The sequence below is a fragment of the Ranitomeya imitator genome, chromosome 1 (assembly GCF_032444005.1).
Source record: "Ranitomeya imitator isolate aRanImi1 chromosome 1, aRanImi1.pri, whole genome shotgun sequence".
NCBI lineage: Eukaryota > Metazoa > Chordata > Amphibia > Anura > Dendrobatidae > Ranitomeya > Ranitomeya imitator.
The window spans coordinates 416646851-416674002 of record NC_091282.1 but is presented as its reverse complement, the minus strand read 5'-3'; the positions used below and the strand labels follow the sequence as shown (position 1 = coordinate 416674002).

General features: G+C 47.1%; 1 protein-coding gene across 1 annotated transcript in view; it reads right to left on the bottom strand.

The window, feature by feature from the left end:
- LOC138675041 (guanine nucleotide-binding protein G(q) subunit alpha) overlaps positions 1 to 27152 on the bottom strand; it is a 183087-nt gene that overhangs the window by 31243 nt on the left and 124692 nt on the right. The window contains exons 3-5 of the mRNA XM_069763001.1: positions 21529 to 21683; positions 20893 to 21021; positions 16289 to 16418 (exon numbers count right to left, since the gene is read on the bottom strand). Of these exons, the coding sequence (XP_069619102.1) occupies positions 16289 to 16418; positions 20893 to 21021; positions 21529 to 21683 (414 nt within the window). The remainder of the gene's footprint in view (positions 1 to 16288; positions 16419 to 20892; positions 21022 to 21528; positions 21684 to 27152) is intronic.

Here is a 27152-nt window from a genome sequence, read left to right as displayed (position 1 = left end):
CAGTTAAACTGACAGCGGCATTTAACAAGCACTTCCGGCAATAGCGCTGGAAATACGCACACTGGTTACGCACACTTGTGACCTGCGTCACGTGATCACGGGTCACCGATGTGTTGGCATGACAACCTGAGGTCTCCTGGAGACCTCTATAGTTGTCAGTGCCGACTTGCTGCGAGCGCCACCTAGTGGTCAGTGCTCATAGCAAGTGAGTAAGTCTGCTACATAGAGGCTATCTGATCATCACCTCTATGTACCAGAGCAGATCCTCTTGTGGCAGTTTCTAATTTCCTATGGAGACTATTGAAGCATGCCAAAAGTAAAGAAAATGTTTTTCAAAATCTAAAAAAAATATATAAAAGTTCAAATAACCCCCCTTTTGCCCCTTTCAAAATAAAATCAAACATACACATATTTGGTATCGCCACGTTCAAAATCGCCCTATCAAAAAAAAAAAATAAAGGATTAACCTGATCGCTAAAAGGCGTAAAAAAAAGTCAAAGTGCGAAAACTACGTTTTAATGGCCGCCACGACATTGCATTAAAATGCAATAAAGAGCGATCAAAAGATTGTATCTGCACCAAAATGGTGTCATTAAAAACGTCAGCTCGGCGCGCAAAAAAATAAGCCCTCACTTAACCCGAGATCATGAAAATTGGAGACGCTATGGGTATCGGAAAATGTCGCTATCTTTTTTTTTTTTAAACAAAGTTTGGAATTTTTTTTTCACCACTTAGATAAAAAAGAACCTAGACATTCTAGGTGTCTATGAACTTGTAATGACCAGGAGAAACATAATGGTAGATCAGTTTTAGCATTTAGTGAATCTAGTAAAAACGCCCCCCCCAAAAAAACAAGTGTGGGATTGCACTTTTTTTTGCAATTTCACCACACTTGCAATTTTCCCGTTTTCTAGTACAAGACATGGTAAAACCAATGGTGTTGTTCAAAAGTACAACTCGCCCTGCAAAAACAAGCCCTCACATGACCATATTGACAGGAAAAAAAAAAAAGTTATGGCTCTGGGAAGAAGGGGAGCGAAAAACGAAAACGCAAAACCTAAAAAGCTCCAGGAGGTTAAAATTACATGTAATAATAAGAAATGACACAGGAAAAATGTATTGAACACATGCAGAAAGAGAGGTGCAAAAAGCCATGGAGAATCATGACACCAGCAGAAAGCCATCAGTAATTAGAAAGCAATCCTGCCACTTAAAGGGAAGCTGTCACATGTTTGGCGGATACGAGTTACGCCCACCGGCTTTCAGAGCTTATATACAGCATTCTATAATGCCGTATATAAGCCCCCAACCAGACCTGGAAGAGAAGAAAAATAACTTATTATACTCACCTGTGGGGCAATCCAGTCTGAAGGGTGTAGTTCTTCTTGGTCTGGAACCTCCCATGTTCATACAATGCCGTCCTCCTTCTTGGCTCGTGTGGACGACGCATCCCTGCATCATCCACACAGTCTGCTCAGCATCGTGCTCCTGCGCAGGCGCTGGGCCACTCTGACCTTTCCCGACACCTGCGCACTGCAGCACTTTGCTCTGCCCTCAACAGGGCAGATAAGTACGCCGATAAGCGCGATGCCGAGCAGACTGAGGATGATGCAGGGAAACATCATCCACGTGAACCAAGTAGGATGGCATCGCAAGAAGATAGGAGGCACCAGACCAAGAAGAGCGACTGAACGCTACTGAACCGCCCTGCAGGTGAGTATAATAAAAGCTATTTTTCAGTTCTTCCAGGTCGGGTTGGGGGCAGCTATACAGCATTATAGAACACAGTATACCAGCCCTGAAAGGCGGTGGCCACATCTCATATCGGCCTAACCTGGTGACAGGTTCCTTTTATCGAAAAATATCAGCGGGTTCAACTGACAGCCTATAAAAAAATGTCTCATTACCAACTGCCACCCAACAACTATCATGATGGGTAAAAACCAGTGAGCTTTCTCAATTCCTTTGCAACCTTATTGTTGCAAAACATACTAATAGCATTGGTTACAGAAGATTTTCCAAACTACTGAAGGTAGGAGGCTGGTGACCCGACACACAAACATCATACAGGGCAAACATACCAGAACCAAAAAAACGGCAGTACAGCTGTGTAAACTAAGGGGAACAATAATAAACCAAGCACAGGCACCAAAGCATGAATCTCCTCAAAAGCACAGCAACACTGACCTTAACCACCCACCAGAACTGAGAATAATAAACAACAAAAGGAGGAAATGGCAGGTTTAAATATGCCTTCTAGCAGTCACCTGATCACACCGGGGCAAGGCCTAATCTCCACCCCCGGACCACAGAGACACTGGAATAGGGGAGAGAAGACTTCTGGGAACCTCCCACCATCTGACGGAGGGACGCCGTACTTGCTGGCGGCAGCTCACACCAGGCGGCCCGTCGTCCCCGCACAGTATAACTTCTGGGAGCATCAAAGTCCCACCTCCCAGCGATTCTAGGAGTGCATCTCTTAGAATGCAATATCTGGACTGACCGAGCACCTCTGCAACCTCTGACCTTAATGGTGACACTCTGCACTTCATGGCCTGTGAAGGGCAACGGGTGACCCACCGAAGAGCTGGAGTCCGCACAGGAGCGTGAAGGGGTCCATTCGAGGAATGGAGCTACCAATCCTGACAGGGCCCCCCCCCCTCTCGAGGAGAGACCACTGGACTCAGCACCAGGTTTGCCAGGAAATTTGTCAAGGAATTCGGTAATCATATTACTGGCATGAATGCGCCACTTGGGACCCACAACCTATTTATTGGTTCATACCCCTTCCAATTATTTAAATATTGAACGAAACTCCATATTTTTCTGGAATCAACAATCTGTTCGACCTCATACCCCTCCTGACTATCCACCAGGACAGGGCCTGAGGGGGAATGAGGGATCATCGGTCTCTGAGCTTTCTTTAGGGGATACCGATGAAAGACATTGGGGACTCTAAAGGCAGAAGGGAGCTTAACCCTAAAAGCAACTGGAATGGGAAAAGGTCCAATAAACCGAGGGCCTAGCTTAGAGCAGGGTATCCAGATCCCCAACCACTCCTCTTTAGACCGACGTTTATCAGCTGCAACCATCTGCCTGGCTGATGCATTCTGAAACTGCCGGCGAATACCATCCCAAACTGCCCTTAGCCTATTAGTAGTCTCAGAAACCCCAGAAATCTCTTCCCACCCCGAGGAAAACAGGAGACCTGGGATGAAAACCAAAGTTACAAAAGAAAGGAAACGTACCCAATGACTTATGATGTTTATTAACAATTTTTTTATCAGCAAGGACAAAACGCGCAATAACCAATATATTCTTAAATCTTAGCAGCTGGTTAAAGATTAAATATTAAAACTTAACTTTTACTCTCAAATTAAAAGCGCAATAGTGACCATAAGTGAACAAAGTGCCAGTGTTTTAAAACCAACAACGAAAACAAAGAACAACCAAAAAACACAGAACACAGGTAAAAACCAAATGGAACAGTATTTGTAAACTACTCATATGTCTCAAGAATTTTATGCATATGGTGTTTAACAACAAATGAGCAAGCTCAGCAAAAAATAAAAGCGGGCCGAACCCCGTCTTGTTGTATTCAAACCACCAATAACACCGGAATACATATATGCCTCACAAACCAATTTGTGCATATCAGCATATGTTCAGCAGGTGTTTATGCGTGGGTGCATTTGTTTACAGCGTCTTAGTTTATACTCATCTGTGGGACCGATACCGTCAGCGGTGCCTCCTCTGAGTGTTCGGGATCTAGAAGCGGATCATGCCACTCTATCCGCTGATCCCGTTTAGTGCCTATGTCTCCCGACGCGCTTCCTCTTTTGATTCATCAGGGGAGTGATGACATACGTACTACCGCATGTACGAGCCTTGCTAAACCATGTGCCTTTTTACCTGTCTTAAATAGAATCCATGTGTCCCTTTGTGCAGCGTGCTCACGGACGCCGGTAACTCATTTCCGGCTCTTGTTGCCCGCGCGCTGTACAGCTTGTGTGACGTAGGTACCCTGTGCATCTCGGAGCTGTGTGCTTCCGGTCGCCGGCAATTCACTTCCAGCCATCCGAGCGCGCGCTGTATGCCGCACGTTTTGCCGTGCCACATCACACTGCAAAGCCAGGGTGGGCGCGTATTTAGGAGTGCACCCATCATTTCCGGTAACCAGAAATAGACCATGCCCTAGCCCATAAACGTCACAGTCGGCTCTGCAATCACATGATCAGAACCAGAATTCAAATTATCGGACCAGCTCAGGATTCAAAACACCTACGTAAGTGCATATCAGTACACAAAAATAGATGCTGTCCTTTCAATAAAAGTAATGTGCAGATTTTCACAGCCCACATCTTTCCCATACCAAAGAAGGAACATCGGCTCTTAAAGTGCCTCAATATCCACTTAGTACATTCACGCAGATGTTGGATTTATGTCTTTGAAGGAGATATGATGCTATAATAATGATAAGGTGGGGATGAAACAGGGAACCCTAAAAAAAAAAATAAAAAAAAAAATGGACAAAAAAATGGGGACAAAAGAAAAAAAAGGAAAAAGACGGGACAGGATGGACCCCCCCTTTTTCACTACAAACCAGGGAAAGACCGTAAAGGGTGACCCTGCAGGCTACCCCTGTTATCCCCTAGCTAGAAAGGACCTGCCTGATGCGGAGGTTGGCACCCTAGTAGCCAGCGCACAGGCGCCCCCACTCGACGACAGCTGTCCCTATTCTAGAGTCCCTATTGAACATCTACATTTACAGGAAGGAAGAAAAGTTGAGTTGCTCGTTAAGGCCCATTGGGCTCTGAGTTTGTAATCGAAAACTCCACATGCATGCTCTCTGCAAAATGCGTTTATCCCAGTCGCCACCTCTCTGTGGCTGGCCAATTCTATCAATCCCCATAAATTTCACTCCTCTCAGGTTGCCGTTGTGAAATCTGTTGATTTGATTCGCTACAGGGGTGTCTCTCTTATTGATGGTATCCCTATGATGCTCTCCAACCCTTCTTCTTAGTTCTCTGCTAGTCTTCCCTATATATTCAATACCACAGACACATGTAATCTTGTACACAACCCCCCTGGTCTTACAGTTAATGAACTGGTGTATGACGAAGCTCTTTCATGTAACGTTGCTCGTGAATTCTTTCCCTTGACTAACAGAGCCACAGTATTTACAGTTTCCACACCTATAGCAGCCCTTAGTATGACCACCTAGCCAGGTGGGGTTATAGGTTCATGCAGAAGGGGGGTAAAATGGCTGTGGACCACCCTGTCCTTGATTGAGCATCCTTTTTTAAAGGTAATTTGTGGTGACATTGTGACCATGTTACTGAGGTCATTGTCCATAAGCAAAATGGACCAATGTCGCTGCAGAATGTCCCTCAGATCACTTGCTCCATTAGTGTATTTTGTGATGAACCGGATTAGGCTCCCCTCCTTTCGTTTTTCAGCCGGAATCAGTAGTTCTCTCCTATCTCTAGATGAAGCTGAGATATACGCGTCCCTCAGGATATTGTCGGGATATCCCCGTTCACAAAAACGCTTACGGAGATCATCTGCTTGCTTTTTATATGTCAATGGGTCTGAGCAATTCCTGCGGGTCCGCAGATACTGACCCTTAGGGATACCTCTTCTGAGGGGGCGTGGGTGATTTGACTCCCACCTCAGGAGGGCATTGGATGCGGTCGGCTTCCTGTATGTGCTTGTAACTAGCTGGCCAGTTCTTCCCCCTCTCGATCAGTACATCTAGGAAAGGTAACCTATGGAAACTCAGCTCAGAGGTAAAACGTAAGCCCAGATCATTCACATTTAGACCCATGACAAAAGTACGGAAGCCTTCTTCAGTCCCTTTCCAAATCATAAAAACATCATTTATGTAGTGCAGCCACAAGACCATGTTACTCTCGGCTGCGTCCATAGTGTCCCCAAAGATGATGTTCTCCTCCCACCAGCCCAGGAGCAAATTAGCATACGAGGGAGCACAAGGGCTCCCCATAGCTGTGCCCCTGAACTGATGGAAGTATTTCCCGTCGAAGAGGAAATAATTTCTAGTCAGGCAAAATTCGAGCGCCTGGATGACAAATGCGTTATGGTCACTGAATTGGCACCCTCATGTACTCAGGTAATGGTCCACAGCCATAACACCCTTGTCGTGGGGGATTGAAGAGTACAGCGCTTCTACATCAAGTGAGCACAACCACATATCATCATCCAAAAAAATCTGGTCGAGTTTGAGGAGAAGGTCCATCGTGTCCCGTGTGTATGAGCTAAGGGCAGTGACAAACGGTCTCAGTATTTTGTCCACATATAGACCCACGTTTTGTGTCAAACTCCCGATTCCAGAGACAATTGGTCTCCCTTTCAACGGATTAGTACCCTTGTGGACTTTGGGTAGACAATAAAAAGTGGCCACCACCGGGTGTGAGGGTATCAGAAAATCCCTCTCGTTAGCATCAAGCAACCTCTTACGAAAGGCTCCCATTACTAATTCTCTCAACTCCTTATGATAGATGTCTGTAGGGTTACTCTCAAGTCTCTCGTAGCCCATGTCCATATTCAAAAGTGCATAACACATCTCTTTATATTGGGGAACGTCCATAACCACCACGTTCCCTCCTTTATCCGAGGGCTTTATGATTCTATCATGGTCTTTCTCGAGTTCACATAGACTTGTCATTTCTGCTTTTGTAAGGTTATGCGCATACCTCTTTTTTGTTTTATCAAGTTGCATGATCTCACTCGTGACCAGATTTACAAAAACATCAACTGCACTCAGGTCATTAGCTAAAGGTGGCATCCGTTTGCTTTTATTTTTCAAATCCGTGAAAGGTCCCTCTCCTACATCGTTCGGGTTGGGGTCACCCAAATGAAACAAAAATCTCACATCCCCCAGCAGGCCCTCATCAATGCCTAACTCATTACAACATTTTTCATCCTCGTTGGCGAGGCACATGGTTTAGCAAGGCTCGTACATGCGGTAGTACGTATGTCATCACTTCCCTGATGAATCAAAAGAGGAAACGCGTCGGGAGACATAGGCACTAAACGGGATCAGCGGATAGAGCGGCATGATCCGCTTCTAGATCCCGAACACTCAGAGGAGGCACCGCTGACTGTATCGGTCCCACAGATGAGTATAAACTAAGACGCTGTAAACAAATGCACCCACGCATAAACACCTGCTGAACATATGCTGATATGCACAAATTGGTTTGTGAGGCATATATGTATTCCGGTGTTATTGGTGGTTTGAATACAACACGACGGGGTTCGGCCCGCTTTATTTTTTGCTGAGCTTGCTCATTTGTTGTTAAACACCATATGCGTAAAACAGGGATTTTTGTGTGTTACTCACCGTAAAATCCTTTTCTCCGAGTCGTTCATTGGGGGACACAGGACTGTGGGTGTATGCTACTGCCGCCAGGAGGCTGACACTAAGTAGACAAAAAAGTTAGCTCCTCCTCCATAGTATACACCTTGATACTGGCCCTGACAGCTCCAGTTTGGTGCACAAGCAGTAGGAGATAGAGAAAACAAAACCGCATTAGAGCAAAGACAACATGTCTAGAATAATACTACAGTCTGAACAACCCCATAGACAAATAAGATGAATTGGGAGGGAGCTGTGTCCCCCAATGAACGACTCGGAGAAAAGGATTTTATGGTGAGTAACACAAAAATCCCTGTTTCTCCATCGTCTCATTGGGGGACACAGGACTGTGGGATGTCCCAAAGCAGTCCCAGGGTGGGAAGAAGACTCACTGGAATATACCCCTAGGCACTTACCGCCTATAGGTGCGATACCACAGCCTGAAGAATTCTCCTTCCCAAACTTGCATCAGCAGAGGCCTGAGTGTGGATATTATAATGTTTAGAGAAGGTGTGCAGGCTGGACCAAGTTGCCGCTTTGCAAACCTGTTCTGCTGAAGCTTGGTGCCGAAGTGCCCAGGAAGCCCCTACCGCTCGAGTAGAGTGTGCCCTGATCCCAGCCGGGATGGCTACACCCTTGATGCGGTAGGCCTCCTGAATGGTGGCTCGTATCCATCTGGCTAAGGTCGACCTAGAGGTTGCGAGTCTCTTTCTATGACCCACAGGAAGAACTAACAGGACATCCGTCTGTCGAAAAGAAGCGTTCCGAGAAACATATCTTCTCAGAGCTCTCACCAGATCCAGACTATGGAGAGCTTTTTCCACACGGTGTGTAGGTGCAGGACAAAAAGAAGGCAAGACTATGTCCTCATTGATGTGAAATGAGGAAACTACCTTTGGCAGAAAAGAAGGTGCTGGTCTTAATACTACCTTATCCTGATGAAATTGCAGAAACAGCGTCTGGCAGGACAAGGCCGCCAATTCCGACACCCGCCTAATGGACGTTATAGCTACCAGGAACAAAACCTTCCAAGAAAGATATGTTAAAGAAACGTCTTGGAGGGACTCAAATGGAGCTTCCTGAAGGGCACTCAAGACCAGGTTAAGGTCCCAAGCTTCTAGCGGAGCTCTGTAAGGAGGAACCATGTGAGAGACTCCCTGCAAAAAGGTCTTTACTTGCGAATTGGTAGCAATCCTGCGCTGGAAAAGAACCGATAAGGCTGATGTTTGCCTTCTAAGGGTACTTGGTGCGAGACCTGAGCTTGGAGAAAAGCTAAAATATTAGGAATGGAGAACCGTAGAGGAGGAAGACCCTGCTTCCTGCACCATGAGAGAAAGACTTTCCAGGTGTGGTGGTAAATGCGCGCTGAAACTGTCTTTCGAGCATTAATCATAGTGGAAGCTACCTTTTGAGAAAAACCGGCCTGGGTCAGAATCCAAGATTCAATGGCCAAGCCGTCAAACGCAGGGCCTCTAAGTTCTGGTGGAATATCGGCCCCTGCGACAGAAGATATGGCCGCATTGGTAGCTGCCAAGGAACCCCGGCAATCAGCTGAACTAGGTCTGCGTACCATGACCTCCGAGGCCAATCTGGGGCGACTAGAATTGCTGGAACTCCCTCTGTCTTGATCTTCCCGACTACCTTTGGGAGCAGCGCCAGAGGGGGAAACAGATATGGAAGACGAAACTGGTTCCAAGGTAGGACTAGTGCGTCTACGGCGAGTGCTCTTGGATCTCGATAACGAGCTACGAACCTGGGAACCTTGGCATTCCACCCGGAGGCCATTAGATCCACGTCCGGGGTACCCCAGCGTTGGCATATCTGCCGAAAAACGTCGGGGTGAAGAGACCATTCCCCGGACGCAAGACCCTGTCGGCTCAGAAAGTCTGCTGCCCAGTTCTCCTTGCCCGGGATGTGAACTGCCGAGATCACGGAGTGGTTGTTCTCGGCCCAGCGGAGGACTTGCCCTACCTCGCGCATGGCTGACCTGCTGCGGGTGCCCCCCCGATGATTTACGTAGGCCACAGCCGTGGCATTGTCCGATTGGATCCAGACCGGGCGACCCGCCAGAAGATGGTGAAAGTGCTGCAGAGCCAGCCAAACTGCCCTTATCTCCAACAGATTGATTGGAAGAGCTGATTCCCTTGGGGACCAACAACCTTGTGGTGTGTGTTGGTGAAACACTGCTCCCCAACCGAGAAGACTGGCGTCTGTAGTGACTACCAGCCAATGGACTGGAGAAAAGGCTTTCCCCTGCTGCAGAGAGGAACTCCTCATCCACCATATGAGAGATTGCCTGACCCGGGGAGACAGACGACACCTGAGATTGAGTGAAAAAGGACTCCTGTTCCAGGCTGACAAAAGTGCCTGCTGGAGTGGGCGAAGATGAAATTGGGCGAATGGTACAGCTTCTATGGCTGCCACCATCTTGCCCAAGACGTTCATGCAGAACCGGATTGAGTGGAAACTCGGCTGCTGCAGTATTTTCACTTCCTGCCGGAGGCAGAGTACTTTGTCCTGGGGTAGGATAGTCAGACCCCGAGAGGTGTCGAAGATCATCCCTAAAAAAGAAATCTTTCGAGATGGTACTAGAGACGACTTCTTTAAATTGACCAGCCACCCTAGGCGGGATAGAGTGTCCAAAGTGATGCTGACTTTCTCTTTGCATGCCTGAAAAGTTGGCCCTTTGACCAAGAGGTCGTCTAAGTATGGCAAAATGACTATGCCTCGAGAGTGCAGGATAGACACAACTGTTGCCATCACCTTTGTGAACACCCTGGGAGCAGTGGTGAGTCCGAAAGGTAATGCTGTGAATTGGAAGTGTCGTTTGCCTATGGAAAAACGTAGAAATCTTTGATGTGGAAGAAATATGGGGACGTGCAGATAGGCATCTTGAATATCTATGGAAGCTAGGAATTCTCCCTTTTCCATAGCCACAATGACCGAGCGGAGAGACTCCATACGGAAGTGACGAGTGCTGACGAACTTGTTTAAACACTTTAGGTCCAGAATGGGTCTTACAGTCCCATCTTTTTTGGGAACCGTAAACAGATTGGAATAGAATCCTTGGAACCTTTCTTCCTTTGGAACGGGGACAATGACCCCGTTGGACTGAAGAGACTCGACTGCTTTGAATAAAGCTCTTAGATGGGATTTTGAACTGGGAAGACTGGGCGGAAAAAAACGGCCTGAAGGGAGAGAGAAACTATTTTGTACCCTGAAACCACCAGTTCTCTTACCCATCTGTCGTGAACGACTGACAGCCAGGACTGATGGAACAGTAGTAGGCGACCGCCTACTCTGTTGTAGACGACATGAGGCTGCCTCCAGTCATTTAGCCGAAGACCGAGGATATCTAGATCCCCTAGATCTTGACGGTTGATATCGCATTTTTGCCAATGGATTGGCCCTATATGAGACCTGGTGCTCCCTGTCTTGGTTAGACCGACTTGGAGGACCTGAGCTTGGCGCTGCAGACCACCGGGTGTTACGAAAGGACTTAAACCTTGCTTGAAATTGGCGACAAAAAGGTTGCTTAACCTTTTGTTATGGAAGGAAATTACTCTTTCCTCCTGTGGTATCAGATATAAGCTGATCCAACTTTGCGCCAAATAGTCGGCCACCTTGATAAGGAAGGGATGTAAGGGACTTTTTTTTAAGTAGAGTCCGCCCGCCAAGTTCTCAGCCATAGAGCCCTTCTGATAGCAATAGCATTTGCAGCTGCCAATGCTGAACAATTTGCCGCATCCAAGGATGCATTAATCAGATAATTTCCAGCTAAAGATATCTGATTTGACATCTCTATCACTTCTATAGGTAACTCCCTATCCTGAAGAGCCTTAGTTACGGACTCTGACCAAGCTATCATAGCTTTGGCAACCCATGTCGCCGCAAAAGACAGCGCGAGGGCTGAACCTGAAGCCTCAAACACAGACCGAGCTAGACCCTCTATGAGCCGATCAGTCTGATCCTTAATAGCAGACCCATTAGGTAGAGACAGCAGCGTGTTTTGTTTTTTTTCTATCTCTAATTGGCAATCTTTATCTTCAGGGTTCACATTCCCTATACAGCCATGATTGCTTTTTATTTTTATTTTTCCCGATACGTGTGCCTCTGGCAACGGCTGCTATTTCCGTTCCCTTTTACTAATTGGTGCCTGTTTGTATTTATCGGTGTTCGTTTTATTCCCCCTATTTGCCCTGTTTAGTGCTGCCATGGTGACCAGGAGTATACGTGGCAATCTTTCTGGCAATGTGTATTTAATGGGTGCCTTTTTTCTTTAGAAGCCACCATCGTGTATTATCTATCTATATGTGAGCCTCTTTGTTCACAATCGCCGCTATCTTTGGCCATTTTTACTTATCGGTGCTCGCCTTATCCTCCCTGCTAGTTTGTGCAAGCGCAGTGCGCGTGCTGCTATGGTTACCAGGAGCGGACTATACACTTCCGCTCTAGGACGCCGGCGCATGCGCAGTGCACACACGCCGGGCCCGGCTTGCGGAATCGCCATATTGCATACTTCATGCGGCGCTCTTAGCAGCCACACAGCTGCTTCTTGGTAAGTTACCAATTATACAATATATAAGCAAAGGGCAGGGCTTGCAGGCATCACCCCTGACGAAGCCACCAGTGCGTGGCGATACGCGTTGGGTGCCTGCTGCCCACACCTTCTCCTTCTCAGGGTCCACATGCCCTCTTGTCCTGTCTTGGACCGATATTTTTGGGTCCTTTTCACATCTCCTATAGGGCTTATTCATTCTAGGCGGTCTGTGCATCTGTGGTGGGTATTGGACTACATACCAGTGGCTCACTCGCCTTCTGTGCATTGAGTCCACCGCCGGCACGGCTGCATCTATGTGCTGATTTTACCACTGCATGTGTGGCCGGTTTGGCATATCAGCCTGGTAGGTCATGCGTTGCGGTCCCAGGATATTATTTTGTCCCTGTGTGTTGTTTCATGTTAGGGGAGTAACTGGGTTACGTGTGCTGTATTATCACGCTGGTATCTAGGTCATGGTTAGTTTATAGGCATACAATGAAAAAATCCGGCACTCCAAATGAATTTTTAAATTTTATTAAATATTAATCCAGTTTTAACGTAACGTTAAAGACCACCATAAGTATAGTAAACGTGACTCCGTCAGGAGTTCGCAAATGTGTCCGGTGATCCGGAAATTCTGAACCGCAACCCGCGGTGAACGGAATGTCTGCATCATCGCGGGTTGCGGTTCAGAATTTCCGGATCACCGGACACATTTGCGAACTCCTGACGGAGTCACGTTTACTATACTTATGGTGGTCTTTGCAGTTACTGCATACAGCGTCTGATGAAGGTCACGATTGACCGAAACGTTACGTTAAAACTGGATTAATATTTAATAAAATTTAAAAATTCATTTGGAGTGCCGGATTTTTTCATTGTCTGGATATAGGGGTGGCATCCCTTCTCTGAGCACCCTACTACAATCAATGAGGAGTGACGTGATAGATTTTTCAAATCAGTTTATAGGCATAGGCATGTGCATTGTACCCTGTTTGGGTACGTGTGGGTTTTTGGCCTCATTATAGGCCTGTGTAAGTATGGGGTTATGTCTCTTCCCCGTGTTTTAAATGTTTTTAATGTGTCCTCTGTCTTTTGCATATTTGTCTAATAAAGCTGTGTTTTGACATTTCTGCTTTGTGGTGTACTCCCATTTGTTAGGGCCTACTGTTTCTTTCTTAGTTTATACTTGAGAAATATATGCAACCACATAATACAAAATAAGTGAAAAAAAAATGTTGGAAAGCTCCTATATTGTATCCATCTCCGTCGAGTTTTTCATGATTTACAGTGTAACTTTTTAAAATTATATTGGATTTCATCTGGATTCTCTGATTAACAGAAAGAAAAACACAAACCACATTCTGAAGTGAAAACAATACTTCAAAAGCTATTGACGATCACAAAGCATTATAACTACATGGTTATTTCCCAAATCAGCTGTCATGTGACTGTAGTTTGATATACCAGGGCTAGGGGCTCCTTCCTTATCCCTAAAGCTATCTGTCCAACAACCAGGGAAGTAGGGAGTAGTTGTATATACGAATACACAAAAAAGACTAACAAGGGAAGACGTACAGGGATAAAAGAAAATATACAAATATGAACTCACAAACAACAGAGTTGAACACAAGGAAGTAAAAAAGTAGGAACAACCAAATACGAGAGGATGAGGATATACACACACAGAGAAATCACCAAGCAACAGTCTTTAGAACACTCCAAAACGCCTCTTTCACAAAACACTTTCAACTCCACACCAGGCAGTATAAAACGAACACTGGCAATTCTGATTGCCAGAGGCGAGTATATATAGCAGAGGTGAATGGCCAACACCGAACAGCTGAGATGTGAACTGAACAGATTTAACCCCTGCACTGCTAGCAGAAACCTGCACCGTTTAATATGATGATAAAGTGCTTCTAATCAGTGCAGGAGTATGTGGAATCAGACACTGCGGTCTTCTGGCCCCTCTCCGTCGAGGTAAAGCAGTGACATCAACACTTTAAAAGTTGTAATTCAAGAGCTGTTTAACTACACTTACCTCTTTAAATTCCTACCTCTACAGTGCAGTTACTTCATTTGTCTGGACCTGTGTATCCGCTAACTTACTGCAGTGATCAAGTGCAGTACATCATTCACGTGATCGATGCAGCCGATCACGCTCATCAGCGGTGATTCTTAGATTGGTATTCCTATTTCCAACATCCTATGCAATAGGTTGTTGCAGGAAGTGAGAGACCTCATTTAACAACCAGAGTGGCTATACTATACAGGCCAAGTATTAAAGAGCCAAGTATAGCTCTTAATTTAATTTGACATATTCCCAGCTCTTGGCTCTTTTTTAATAAATTAGGTAAAACCTCTTAAAAGGGTACCATGTACACATGCGTACTGCATTAAGGACATGTCAATTGCCTAACAAAAAAACATTGTAATGACATGAAAAAACTTCAAACTATAACAAAGTTTCTAACACGGTCCACTCAGGGAATGGATACATAGCTACCAAGAAATAGCTGTCATAATAGTTGTAAAGCAACGAAACAAAAAAAGGTCATTCACGGTGCAGCGCGGTTCGGTCACCGCTCTGAGCATACAGAGCGGAGGCTGTAACCGCACCCCACACACTGACTGACACTAGCTCTGCATTAGGGCCGACTGTCAGTCAGTGCCGGGGGAGTGGTTACAGTCACCGGAGACTGAACCAGCACTGCTGGGAAAAATAAAGTTCATCCTTCCCCCTGCAGCACTGGCTAAGTAAGGGCACCGGGCACATTAATAACGTTATTAACGCTGCATTTTAACTCCATGTCTGCAGGTTAATAGAATTTTTTTCTGGCGACAGGTTCCCTTTAACACTGCAGAGTCTTTGTGTAGTGTATGTAAGGCAGCTGCAAACTGTAAAGTTATTGTGTATTCTATAAGATACCATTTCAGCCTGTATCTTCTGACTCCTGCTTGTGATAAGTTTATACCTGTCAACTCTCACAAAGGAAGTAGCATAAAGTGAAATCTCATAATAAATACTGGAGATTGTGCACACACAACACACACCATAGTATAGTACAGCATTAGTCTGTGAAATTAATAAAGACAGTATATCATTGTGTAGACTATTCTACCAAATCACTGGATTCTTATATAAAGCAGAAATTATATATGGGCGACATATAGGTTGACAAGTAGTGTGGAGTTGGGTGGGGAGAGAAGTGTTCTAAGAGCTGCCAGGGGGCTGAAATAAATGTTATTCTACAGTTAACAGAAAGTCAGAGACAGGAAAGCATTTACTGGACTGGCTGTCAGACTGGGAACACTTGAAACAGCTGCCCATAACAAAAAGTGAAAGTGCACAGATGGAACTAACCTGGGATTAAATTACAAAGCTAGAAAATGGATGGTGAGTTAGCACCGTAAAGGGAAAGAAAAACTTGCCACAGTGCTTCTTAAAAGTTATCAAGCGCTCAATCCGTGAAAATGCCAATAGATCGCGTCTTAAGATTTATGTGCAGCAAATCAGTTTCTCAGACAAAGGTTAAGGAACATCTTTTATTTTATGTCTGATGCTTCAAAACAGGGTGTAGCAGTTTCTGTTCAGCTAAATGATCTCCTGACATATCTGATACATTACTTTTCTGGCCTCAAGTTTTCAATCACTGTGACAATGGCAAGGAGATGGTTTATCTCGGTCTCGAACAACAATATATTACACTGGAGCTTTAGAGGAATAATCCAATCTTTCAGAAACTTTGGACAGGAATCAAGTCATTGTGGTCCGAAATACAATTCCTTGAGAACTTGAACTCAAATGCTTCACGTTAGTGTTTTTGTACAGAATTTGAGAAACATGGCTGCTTTCTTTACAGAACAGTCACATCTGTAGAGCCATTGTCTGTGATACTGCAAGCAAAGCAAGTATATTCCCCAAACAGTAGTAAATGAGATGACAAGGACAAATGTGATATTAATTGACAAACCAGACACTTAAGGTGGGTTTACATCTCTCGGATCCAGGCCATTAAACGACCCTATGAGAACACCAATGAGTGTTCTATGCACAGAGAACCATCGTTGATATGATTATTGTGAACAATACCAAGACATCACCAAGAATGATGGGCTGCCGATAAAGATGATTAAAATCATTGCTTCAATTGACTGAGCATTTTGTTTGTCAGGTGCTTGCTGTCCAGTTTAGACAGTCCGTTCCTAGGATTACTGGTTCTTCTATGTGGGCCATTACCGGTGAAATCTTATAAACGAATGAAGGTCTTTCATTATCAAAAAACCTCTAGAACAATTAAGCCATGTGTGAATGTATCCCAACTGTAGACATTCCTGCCTAAAGTGTAAAATGAAGAATTACTTGCCTCATTATCAGACTCCACGAGCACCTGATCATATTCACTAAGGGCTACAAGGAACATTATGGAGGTGACATTTTCAAAGCAGTGTATCCACTTCCTCCTTTCTGATCGCTGCCCTCCTACGTCCACCATTCTGCAAAGATGAGAGCAACAGTTACTGGCCAATAGCAATAGAGCATTAAAGAGGACTCGTCACCCTTACTTTATGGAGTTATTTTTCTTCCACAGATATACTGTCTTTTTTATTTTGTTCTTATCTGTCTGGTCTTTAAAAAGAGACGTGGCTCACAATTCTCGGGGGCTGGGGAAGCGAGGCTCACAGAATCCTCAGGGGTGGGTGGGAAGCATGGTGCACATGATTCTCGGGGGCTGGGGAAGCGAGGCTCACAGAATCCTCAGGGGTGGGTGGGAAGCATGGTGCACATGATTCTCGGGGGCTGAGGAAGCGAGGCTCACAGAATCCTCAGGGGTGGGTGGGAAGCATGGTGCACATGATTCTCGGGGGCTGGGGAAGCGAGGCTCACAGAATCCTCAGGGGTGGGTGGGAAGCATGGTGCACATGATTCTCGGGGCTGGGGAAGCGAGGCTCACAGAATCCTCAGGGGTGGGTGGGAAGCATGGTGCACATGATTCTCGGGGGCTGGGGAAGCGAGGCTCACAGAATCCTCAGGGGTGGGTGGGAAGCATGGTGCACATGATTCTCGGGGGTTGGGGAAGCGAGGCTCACAGAATCCTCAGGGGTGGGTGGGAAGCATGGTGCACATGATTCTCGGGGGCTGGGGAAGCGAGGCTCACAGAATCCTCAGGGGTGGGTGGGAAGCATGGTGCACATGATTCTCGGGGGTTGGGGAAGCAAGGCTCACAGAATCCTCAGGAGTGGGTGGGAAGCATGGTGCACATGATTCTCGGGGGCTGGGGAAGCGAGGCTCACAGAATCCTCAGGGGTGGGTGGGAAGCATGGTGCACATGATTCTCGGGGGCTGGGGAAGCGAGGCTCACAGAATCCTCAGGGGTGGGAGGGAAGCATGGTGCACATGATTCTCGGGGCTGGGGAAGCGAGGCTCACAGAATCCTCAGGGGTGGGTGGGAAGCATGGTGCACATGATTCTCGAGGGTGGAGCAGCATGGCTCACAGAATTCTCCGGGGAAGAGGGGGTTTGGAGGCACAGCTCATAGGATTCTCGGGGGGTGGGTAACATGGCTCACAGGATATTGGGGGGGTGCACGGCTCAGTGGGTTCTCAGGGGGAGGAGAAGAAAGGTTCAAAGATTCTCAGGGAGGAGGAGGTGGGAACCATTGCTCACATGATTCTCAGGGGTAAGAAAAAATTAACACTAAATGAGACCAATATCTCTGCAGTGTTTGGTGGATTTATAAAACAACAACAAGTAAACAAAATCCTCAGAGCAGCAACAAGAATAAAACAAGCCAAAGGCTGTGTTGCACACGTTCAGGATTTTTCGCAATAAATCCGTGAAAAAAACGCTTACATTAAGCATCCTATTAGACTGCAATCTGCATTTTTTGTGCACATGCTGGGTTTTTTTCCGCGTCGGAATCGCATTCCGGAAAAAAAAAATCAGCATGTTCATTCTTTGTGCGGAATCGCAGGGATTCCGCACACATAGGAATGCATTGATCCGCTTACTTCCCACATGTGGCTATGCCCACCATGCGGGAAGTAAGCGGATCACGTGCGGTTGGTACCCAGGGTGGAGGAGAGGAGACTCTCCTCCAGGCCCTGGGCACCATATAATTGTTAAAAAAAAGAATTAAAATAATAAATCGTGATATTCTCACCTTCCGGTGTCCCCCGCAGTGTTCCCGCTCCTCGCGATGCTTCCATTCCCAGTGATAATAATAATAATAATAATTTTTATTTATATAGCGCCAACATATTCCGCAGCACTTTACAATTAAGCGGGGACATGTACAGACAATAAATTCAGTGATGCTTTGCGGCAATGACCTGTGATGACGTAGCGGTCTCATGAAACCGCTACTTCATCTGGAGTAAATTCCGCGAGGGATTACTGGGAACGGAAGCTGCCAGGAGCATCGCGAGGGGCGGGACGCCGTAAGGTGAGAATATCAAGATTTATTATTTTTTTCAATTAATTTTTAACATTAGATCTTTTTACTATTGATGCTGTATAGGCAGCACCAATAGTAAAAAGTTGGTCTCACTTGTCAAACACTATGTTTGACAAGTGTGACCAACCTGTCAATCAGATTTCCAAGCGATGCTACAGATCGCTTAGAAAACGTTAGCATTCTGCAAGCTAATTACACTTGTAAAACGCTAGTGTTTAGCGGGAAATTCATGCCAATTCCGTATGCGATATACCCGCAGCAGGGAGTTGCAGAATTGCCGCGAAAATTCCGGATGTGTGCACATAGCCTAAAACTGGTCATTTTTAACCTAGTGACAGGCCCTGTTTAATTAGAGTAATGAAAAAGTATTAAAACACACAAAGTCAAATTTTAATGCTACCCCATATTTTAAGATAGGTAAAATATTTTTTTTTCTAAAAATAAATATTGACTCGTCATCAGTCCCGACTAGATTAAAATTATAAACTCATGTGTTACTCAACCTCTTCAGATCAAGCGCTGTGTCTCCACCGCTGCCCAGATCTTTGTAGACAGATTGCAGTGATGTCATGACAATAGAGCATATGCCAATCACTGGGACAGCAGTTCTACCAAGGCAGACAGCATGAGACGTTATACCCAATGTAGTCATGATATGACACCTGCAGACTGAACAAAACCCAGGGCAGTAGTGGATACCATGCTGGACCTGGGGAGGATACAACCTCAGTTTTCAATTTTATCCTAGCGGAAGCTGATTGGTAGGGGAAAAATCTAGAAGAACTGGAGAGGGAAGAGTTTTAATGGGACCATTTGGAACCTTGTTAAAAGTAGTACAATCGCAATGCGATTATGGGGTGATGATGGTTTACCATGGCAGAAGGGATTCCCTTGAATATTCCCAGTAATTTCTATCTAGGAGACTGGTGAACTGAAAATACATTGCAATAATAAAGTGCTATAGTGTACTGTGCAAGTGATCACACAATTGCAGGTTCAGGTCACCTGTGAGCTCTATCAAGATGATAAACCCCCTAAAATTTGCCTCCTTTTCCAAATTCAAAAATAAATGCAAAATAAAAGTAAGTATCACCACAGCCATAAACGTCCAATCTATTAAAAAAATAAAATATTTAGGAAACTTTATTGCTCTTTGAAGAGGAATAGCAAAAGGGCAAAAATAAAAGCTGTTCCTGTGAGAAAAGGGTTAATAAGCGTTTTTTAAATCATAAAGTAAAACTGTAAAACTGACTAATAAGGGAATTACCGCATATACTCGTGTATATGCAGACCCGATTATAAGCTGAGGCACCTACTTTTGCCACGAAAAACTGGGAAAACTTATTGACTCGAGTATAAGCCTGGTATGCATTGTCCCCTCATTCCCCGTCCTTGTCTGCATGGCTCCTCACTCCCCATCCTTGTCTGCATGGCTCCTCACCCCCATCCTTGTCTGCATGGCTCCTCACCCCCATCCTTGTCTGCATGGCTCCTCACCCCCATCCTTGTCTGCATGGCTCCTCACCCCCATCCTTGTCTGCATGGCTCCTCACCCCCATCCTTGTCTGCATGGCTCCTCACCCCCATCCTTGTCTGCATGGCTCCTCACCCCCATCCTTGTCTGCATGGCTCCTCACCCCCATCCTTGTCTGCATGGCTCCTCACCCCCATCCTTGTCTGCATGGCTCCTCACCCCCATCCTTGTCTGCATGGCTCCTCACCCCCATCCTTGTCTGCATGGCTCCTCACCCTCATCCTTGTCTGCATGGCTCCTCACCCCCATCCTTGTCTGCATGGCTCCTCACCCCCATCCTTGTCTGCATGGCTCCTCACCCCCATCCTTGTCTGCATGGCTCCTCACCCCCATCCTTGTCTGCATGGCTCCTCACCCCCATCCTTGTCTGCATGGCTCCTCACCCCCATCCTTGTCTGCATGGCTCCTCATCCCCATCCTTGTCTGCATGGCTCATTATACCCATCCTTGTATGCATGGCTCACATGAGAAAAGCATAAAAAAAAAAAATCCTATTTATCTTCCTTGTGAGCCCTCGATGCATCTGGTTATGGTGCCAGCAGCTTCTGCGGTCGAGCGATCACGTGTCCCCGCTCTTTAAGGTAATGAATATTCACTGCACTCCACACCTATGGGAGTGGGGAGAGGTCAATATTCATAACTCAAGTAGCACGCACCTGTGATAGCCCAGCAGCTGCTGGAAGCCGGCGGCTGACACTGTGCTCGATGTAAGAGAAAAGAATATTCACTGCCAGTGCTGTGAATATTCATTTCTCTATAGCAGCTGGCTCCTGCTTCCTGTGACCCGCCGCTCCCCCCCTCCCCTGCCATCTTCTGGTACAATGACTCGAGTGTAAGCCGAGGGGGGTGTTTTCAGCACAAGAAAATGTGCTGAAAAACTCAGCTTATACTTGAGTATATAAGATAGATTTTTGCAGATGGCACCAGAATTAAAATCCCACAATACATAAAACAGTATTTCTTCCAAGCTTTGTTTTACCTAAAGATGACACTTTGTAAATCAAATGGATATTCGATGATTCCTGTTGTGGGCACTCTGACCCGAAGCACATCTTGTTGAGAAGGTAGATATCCATGACCTGCAATACGGTCCAGGTCATTAAGATAACTATGAAAGAAAAGTAAGAAAGCAAACATAGCCATCATAATGATCCATATATAGGTAAGTGACCTATGTAGCATATTCAGTGCTTATTTATCAAGTAGTGTAACTGGACTCAGGCATAGAAAAGGTTATATTCGTACAACAGGAATGTGACAGACTAACAAGGAAATGTGACATTTCACAAGGACAGCAGACTGAAAATGAAGACAAATCAGTTACATCACAACAATATCAAGAGCAAATTTTCCCTGTTCGGTTCAGGATAGACATAGACTTTAAAACTAGTAATCAGCGCACTGCTCATTACTCAAGTTTGCCTAGGGTGCTCGGGTATGCACAGAGTATCGCGAGTGCTCGAGTGAGATGTTGGCATCCCCGTACTTGCATGTTTTGCAGCCGTCTAACCTGCGGGTGCGGAGACACGAACATGTCACTTTAGCACCCGCGATACTTGGTTCATACCTGAGCACCCCTGCGCGCATCACTGTTACAACGCAAACCATTACTTACTATTTTGTGGAATCAGACAGTTGATATTCCCGTCTCCTATCATAGCATTCTTGTATGCCAGGGTCATTCCATAAATATTTTATTGCATCTACATAAGGGTTCTCAAATGAGCACACCTTCTCTATATCAACTTCCCGAATTAACAGTGCATGGCCCTTTAAGAAAGAGAAAAACAATGGGTTTAGGTTTAGTAAATCGCAATTACAAATGGTGTAGTCCAGATTACTCAACATTTATGCATACATTGTAAATCTTTAAAGGGGTTGCCTGGGACTTTTAGCTTGATGGCCTATCCTTAGATTAAGGCATCAATATCTGATTGGTGGGAGAGGGGAGTGAGGAGGGAGAGGGGGGCAGCAACACCTGGGACCCCCACCAATCAGCTGTCTATGGCAATGGCCGGAACTGATGAGTTGCGGAGTAGTTCCATCAACTGCTTAGGGGCCATGACGGGGTACTGCACATTGGCCACCTACTGCGCTGTGCAGCTCCACAATTCAAAACATCCAGCTGCCGCCGGCAAACGCTGATAGGCGAGGCTGAAGAATGTCACACCCTCCAACCAATCACACATCTATGACCCATCCGAAAGACAGGCCACCAATGTAAAAGTTCCAGACAACCCCTTCAGTATAGTAAACCGTAGCTGTTCTTGTCATTTTTTAATTGCTGCTGCTGTATATAAAAAAAAAAAAAAGTAATCCGGGTGCAACGTTTCTCAAGTGAGAAAAAAACAAGCAGGGTTTTCTGGATGTAAGTTACGTTTTTTTATTTGGCCGTGATAACTTAGGCTAAGAGTTAGCATGCCTGCATTTTGGGAAGATTGGCAGATTTGTTCATGCACCACATTTGTGCAGGTAAATACAGAGCTTACAGATGGACATGTGACTAACGGAGTGGTGGACTCTATACAATAGTTTGCCATTTTCTTACATTAAATGGTTATTCACCATAAATCTTAAGGCAGTCTCATAATTATTCAAGTGTGACAATCAAGTAGATCTGCAATCTGGTCCAGTTTGCAGGTTTTAACCCCTAATGATGCCGCCCTAGGCTCTTTTTATCCTGTATGTCATTTAACTTGTCTTGTAGTTCCAATGGCAACATGTGAGTGTGCGCAATTCCTTCCTTCTGCTCACTATAGGGCACTGCTACATTATGTCAGATAAACCGCACGTGTGGTTACCCATCCTGAGGAGGGCATGTGCAACTGTTCATATGCATCTGTGAGCCGACTTCAGCACAAAAACCGTGCCGATGCACGACTCAGGTATGCCGTGATCACACACTACTCACAGTGCAGCACAGATGTGTGATGTGCAGGACCCAGCAGTGTAGTGATCACACTCTGCTCACAGTGCAGCACAGATGTGTGATGTGCAGGACCCAGCAGTGTAGTGATCACACTGCTCACAGTGCAGCACAGATGTGTGATGTGCAGGACCCAGCAGCGTAGTGATCACACACTACTCACAGTGCAGCACAGATGTGTGATGTGCAGGACCCAGCAGCGTAGTGATCACACTCTGCTCACAGTGCAGCACAGATGTGTGATGTGCAGGACCCAGCAGCGTAGTGATCACACACTGCTCACAGTGCAGCACAGATGTGTGATGTGCAGGACCCAGCAGCGTAGTGATCACACACTGCTCACAGTGCAGCACAGATGTGTGATGTGCAGGACCCAGCAGCGTAGTGATCACACTCTGCTCACAGTGCAGCACAGATGTGTGATGTGCAGGACCCAGCAGCGTAGTGATCACACACTACTCACAGTGCAGCACAGATGTGTGATGTGCAGGACCCAGCAGCGTAGTGATCACACTCTGCTCACAGTGCAGCACAGATGTGTGATGTGCAGGACCCAGCAGCGTAGTGATCACACACTGCTCACAGTGCAGCACAGATGTGTGATGTGCAGGACCCAGCAGCGTAGTGATCACACACTACTCACAGTGCAGCACAGATGTGTGATGTGCAGGACCCAGCAGTGTAGTGATCACACACTGCTCACAGTGCAGCACAGATGTGTGATGTGCAGGACCCAGCAGCGTAGTGATCACACACTGCTCACAGTGCAGCACAGATGTGTGATGTGCAGGACCCAGCAGCGTAGTGATCACACACTGCTCACAGTGCAGCACAGCAGATATGTGATGTGCAGGACGCAGCAGTGTAGTGATCACACACTGCTCACAGTGCAGCACAGATGTGTGATGTGCAGGACCCAGCAGCGTAGTGATCACACACTGCTCACAGTGCAGCACAGATGTGTGATGTGCAGGACCCAGCAGCGTAGTGATCACACACTGCTCACAGTGCAGCACAGATGTGTGATGTGCAGGACCCAGCAGCGTAGTGATCACACACTGCTCACAGTGCAGCACAGATGTGTGATGTGCAGGACCCAGCAGCGTAGTGATCACACACTGCTCACAGTGCAGCACAGATGTGTGATGTGCAGGACCCAGCAGCGTAGTGATCACAAACTGCTCACAGTGCAGCACAGCAGATATGTGATGTGCAGGACGCAGCAGTGTAGTGATCACACACTGCTCACAGTGCAGCACAGATGTGTGATGTGCAGGACCCAGCAGCGTAGTGATCACACACTGCTCACAGTGCAGCACAGATGTGTGATGTGCAGGACCCAGCAGTGTAGTGATCACACTGCTCACAGTGCATCACAGATGTGTGATGTGCAGGACCCAGCAGCGTAGTGATCACACACTGCTCACAGTGCAGCACAGATGTGTGATGTGCAGGACGCAGCAGCGTAGTGATCACACTGCTCACAGTGCAGCACAGCAGATGTGTGATGTGCAGGACCCAGCAGCGTAGTTATCACACACTGCTCACAGTGCAGCACAGATGTGTGATGTGCAGGACGCAGCAGCGTAGTGATCACACTGCTCACAGTGCAGCACAGCAGATGTGTGATGTGCAGGACCCAGCAGCGTAGTGATCACACACTGCTCACAGTGCAAAACAGATGGGTGATGTGCAGGACCCAGCAGTGTAGTGATCACACACTGCTCACAGTTCAGCACAGCAGATGTGTGATGTGCAGGACCCAGCAGCGTAGTTATCACACACTGCTCACAGATGTGTGATGTGCAGGACCCAGCAGCGTAGTGATCACACACTGCTCACAGTGCAGCACAGATGTGTGATGTGCGTGACCCAGCAGCGTAGTGATCACACACTGCTCACAGTGCAGCACAGATGTGTAATGTGCAGGACGCAGCAGCGTAGTGATCACACACTGCTCACAGTGCAGTACAGATGTGTGATGTGCAGGACCCAGCAGCGTAGTTATCACACACTGCTCACAGATGTGTGATGTGCAGGACCCAGCAGCGTAGTGATCACACACTGCTCACAGTGCAGCACAGATGTGTGATGTGCAGGACCCAGCAGCGTAGTGATCACACACTGCTCACAGTGCAGCACAGATGTGTAATGTGCAGGACGCAGCAGCGTAGTGATCACACACTGCTCACAGTGCAGTACAGATGTGTGATGTGCAGGACCCAGCAGCGTAGTTATCACACACTGCTCACAGATGTGTGATGTGCAGGACCCAGCAGCGTAGTGATCACACACTGCTCACAGTGCAGCACAGATGTGTGATGTGCAGGACCCAGCAGCGTAGTGATCACACACTGCTCACAGTGCAGCACAGATGTGTGATGTGCAGGACCCAGCAGCGTAGTTATCACACACTGCTCACAGATGTGTGATGTGCAGGACCCAGCAGCGTAGTGATCACACACTGCTCACAGTGCAGCACAGATGTGTGATGTGCAGGACCCAGCAGCGTAGTGATCACACACTGCTCACAGTGCAGCACAGATGTGTGATGTGCAGGACCCAGCAGCGTAGTGATCACACACTGCTCACAGTGCAGCACAGATGTGTGATGTGCAGGACCCAGCAGCGTAGTGATCACACACTGCTCACAGTGCAGCACAGATGTGTGATGTGCAGGACCCAGCAGCGTAGTGATCACACACTGCTCACAGTGCAGCACAGATGTGTGATGTGCAGGACCCAGCAGCGTAGTGATCACACACTGCTCACAGTGCAGCACAGATGTGTGATGTGCAGGACCCAGCAGCGTAGTGATCACACACTGCTCACAGTGCAGCACAGATGTGTGATGTGCAGGACCCAGCAGCGTAGTGATCACACACTGCTCACAGTGCAGCACAGATGTGTGATGTGCAGGACCCAGCAGCGTAGTGATCACACACTGCTCACAGTGCAGCACAGATGTGTGATGTGCAGGACCCAGCAGCGTAGTGATCACACACTGCTCACAGTGCAGCACAGATGTGTGATGTGCAGGACCCAGCAGCGTAGTGATCACACACTGCTCACAGTGCAGCACAGATGTGTGATGTGCAGGACCCAGCAGCGTAGTGATCACACACTGCTCACAGTGCAGCACAGATGTGTGATGTGCAGGACCCAGCAGCGTAGTGATCACACACTGCTCACAGTGCAGCACAGATGTGTGATGTGCAGGACCCAGCAGCGTAGTGATCACACACTGCTCACAGTGCAGCACAGATGTGTGATGTGCAGGACCCAGCAGCGTAGTGATCACACTCTGCTCACAGTGCAGCACAGATGTGTGATGTGCAGGACCCAGCAGCGTAGTGATCACACACTGCTCACAGTGCAGCACAGATGTGTGATGTGCAGGACCCAGCAGCGTAGTGATCACACACTGCTCACAGTGCAGCACAGATGTGTGATGTGCAGGACCCAGCAGCGTAGTGATCACACTCTGCTCACAGTGCAGCACAGATGTGTGATGTGCAGGACCCAGCAGCGTAGTGATCACACACTACTCACAGTGCAGCACAGATGTGTGATGTGCAGGACCCAGCAGCGTAGTGATCACACTCTGCTCACAGTGCAGCACAGATGTGTGATGTGCAGGACCCAGCAGCGTAGTGATCACACACTGCTCACAGTGCAGCACAGATGTGTGATGTGCAGGACCCAGCAGCGTAGTGATCACACACTACTCACAGTGCAGCACAGATGTGTGATGTGCAGGACCCAGCAGCGTAGTGATCACACACTGCTCACAGTGCAGCACAGATGTGTGATGTGCAGGACCCAGCAGCGTAGTGATCACACACTGCTCACAGTGCAGCACAGATGTGTGATGTGCAGGACCCAGCAGCGTAGTGATCACACACTGCTCACAGTGCAGCACAGCAGATATGTGATGTGCAGGACGCAGCAGTGTAGTGATCACACACTGCTCACAGTGCAGCACAGATGTGTGATGTGCAGGACCCAGCAGCGTAGTGATCACACACTGCTCACAGTGCAGCACAGATGTGTGATGTGCAGGACCCAGCAGCGTAGTGATCACACACTGCTCACAGTGCAGCACAGATGTGTGATGTGCAGGACCCAGCAGCGTAGTGATCACACACTGCTCACAGTGCAGCACAGATGTGTGATGTGCAGGACCCAGCAGCGTAGTGATCACACACTGCTCACAGTGCAGCACAGATGTGTGATGTGCAGGACCCAGCAGCGTAGTGATCACACACTGCTCACAGTGCAGCACAGCAGATATGTGATGTGCAGGACGCAGC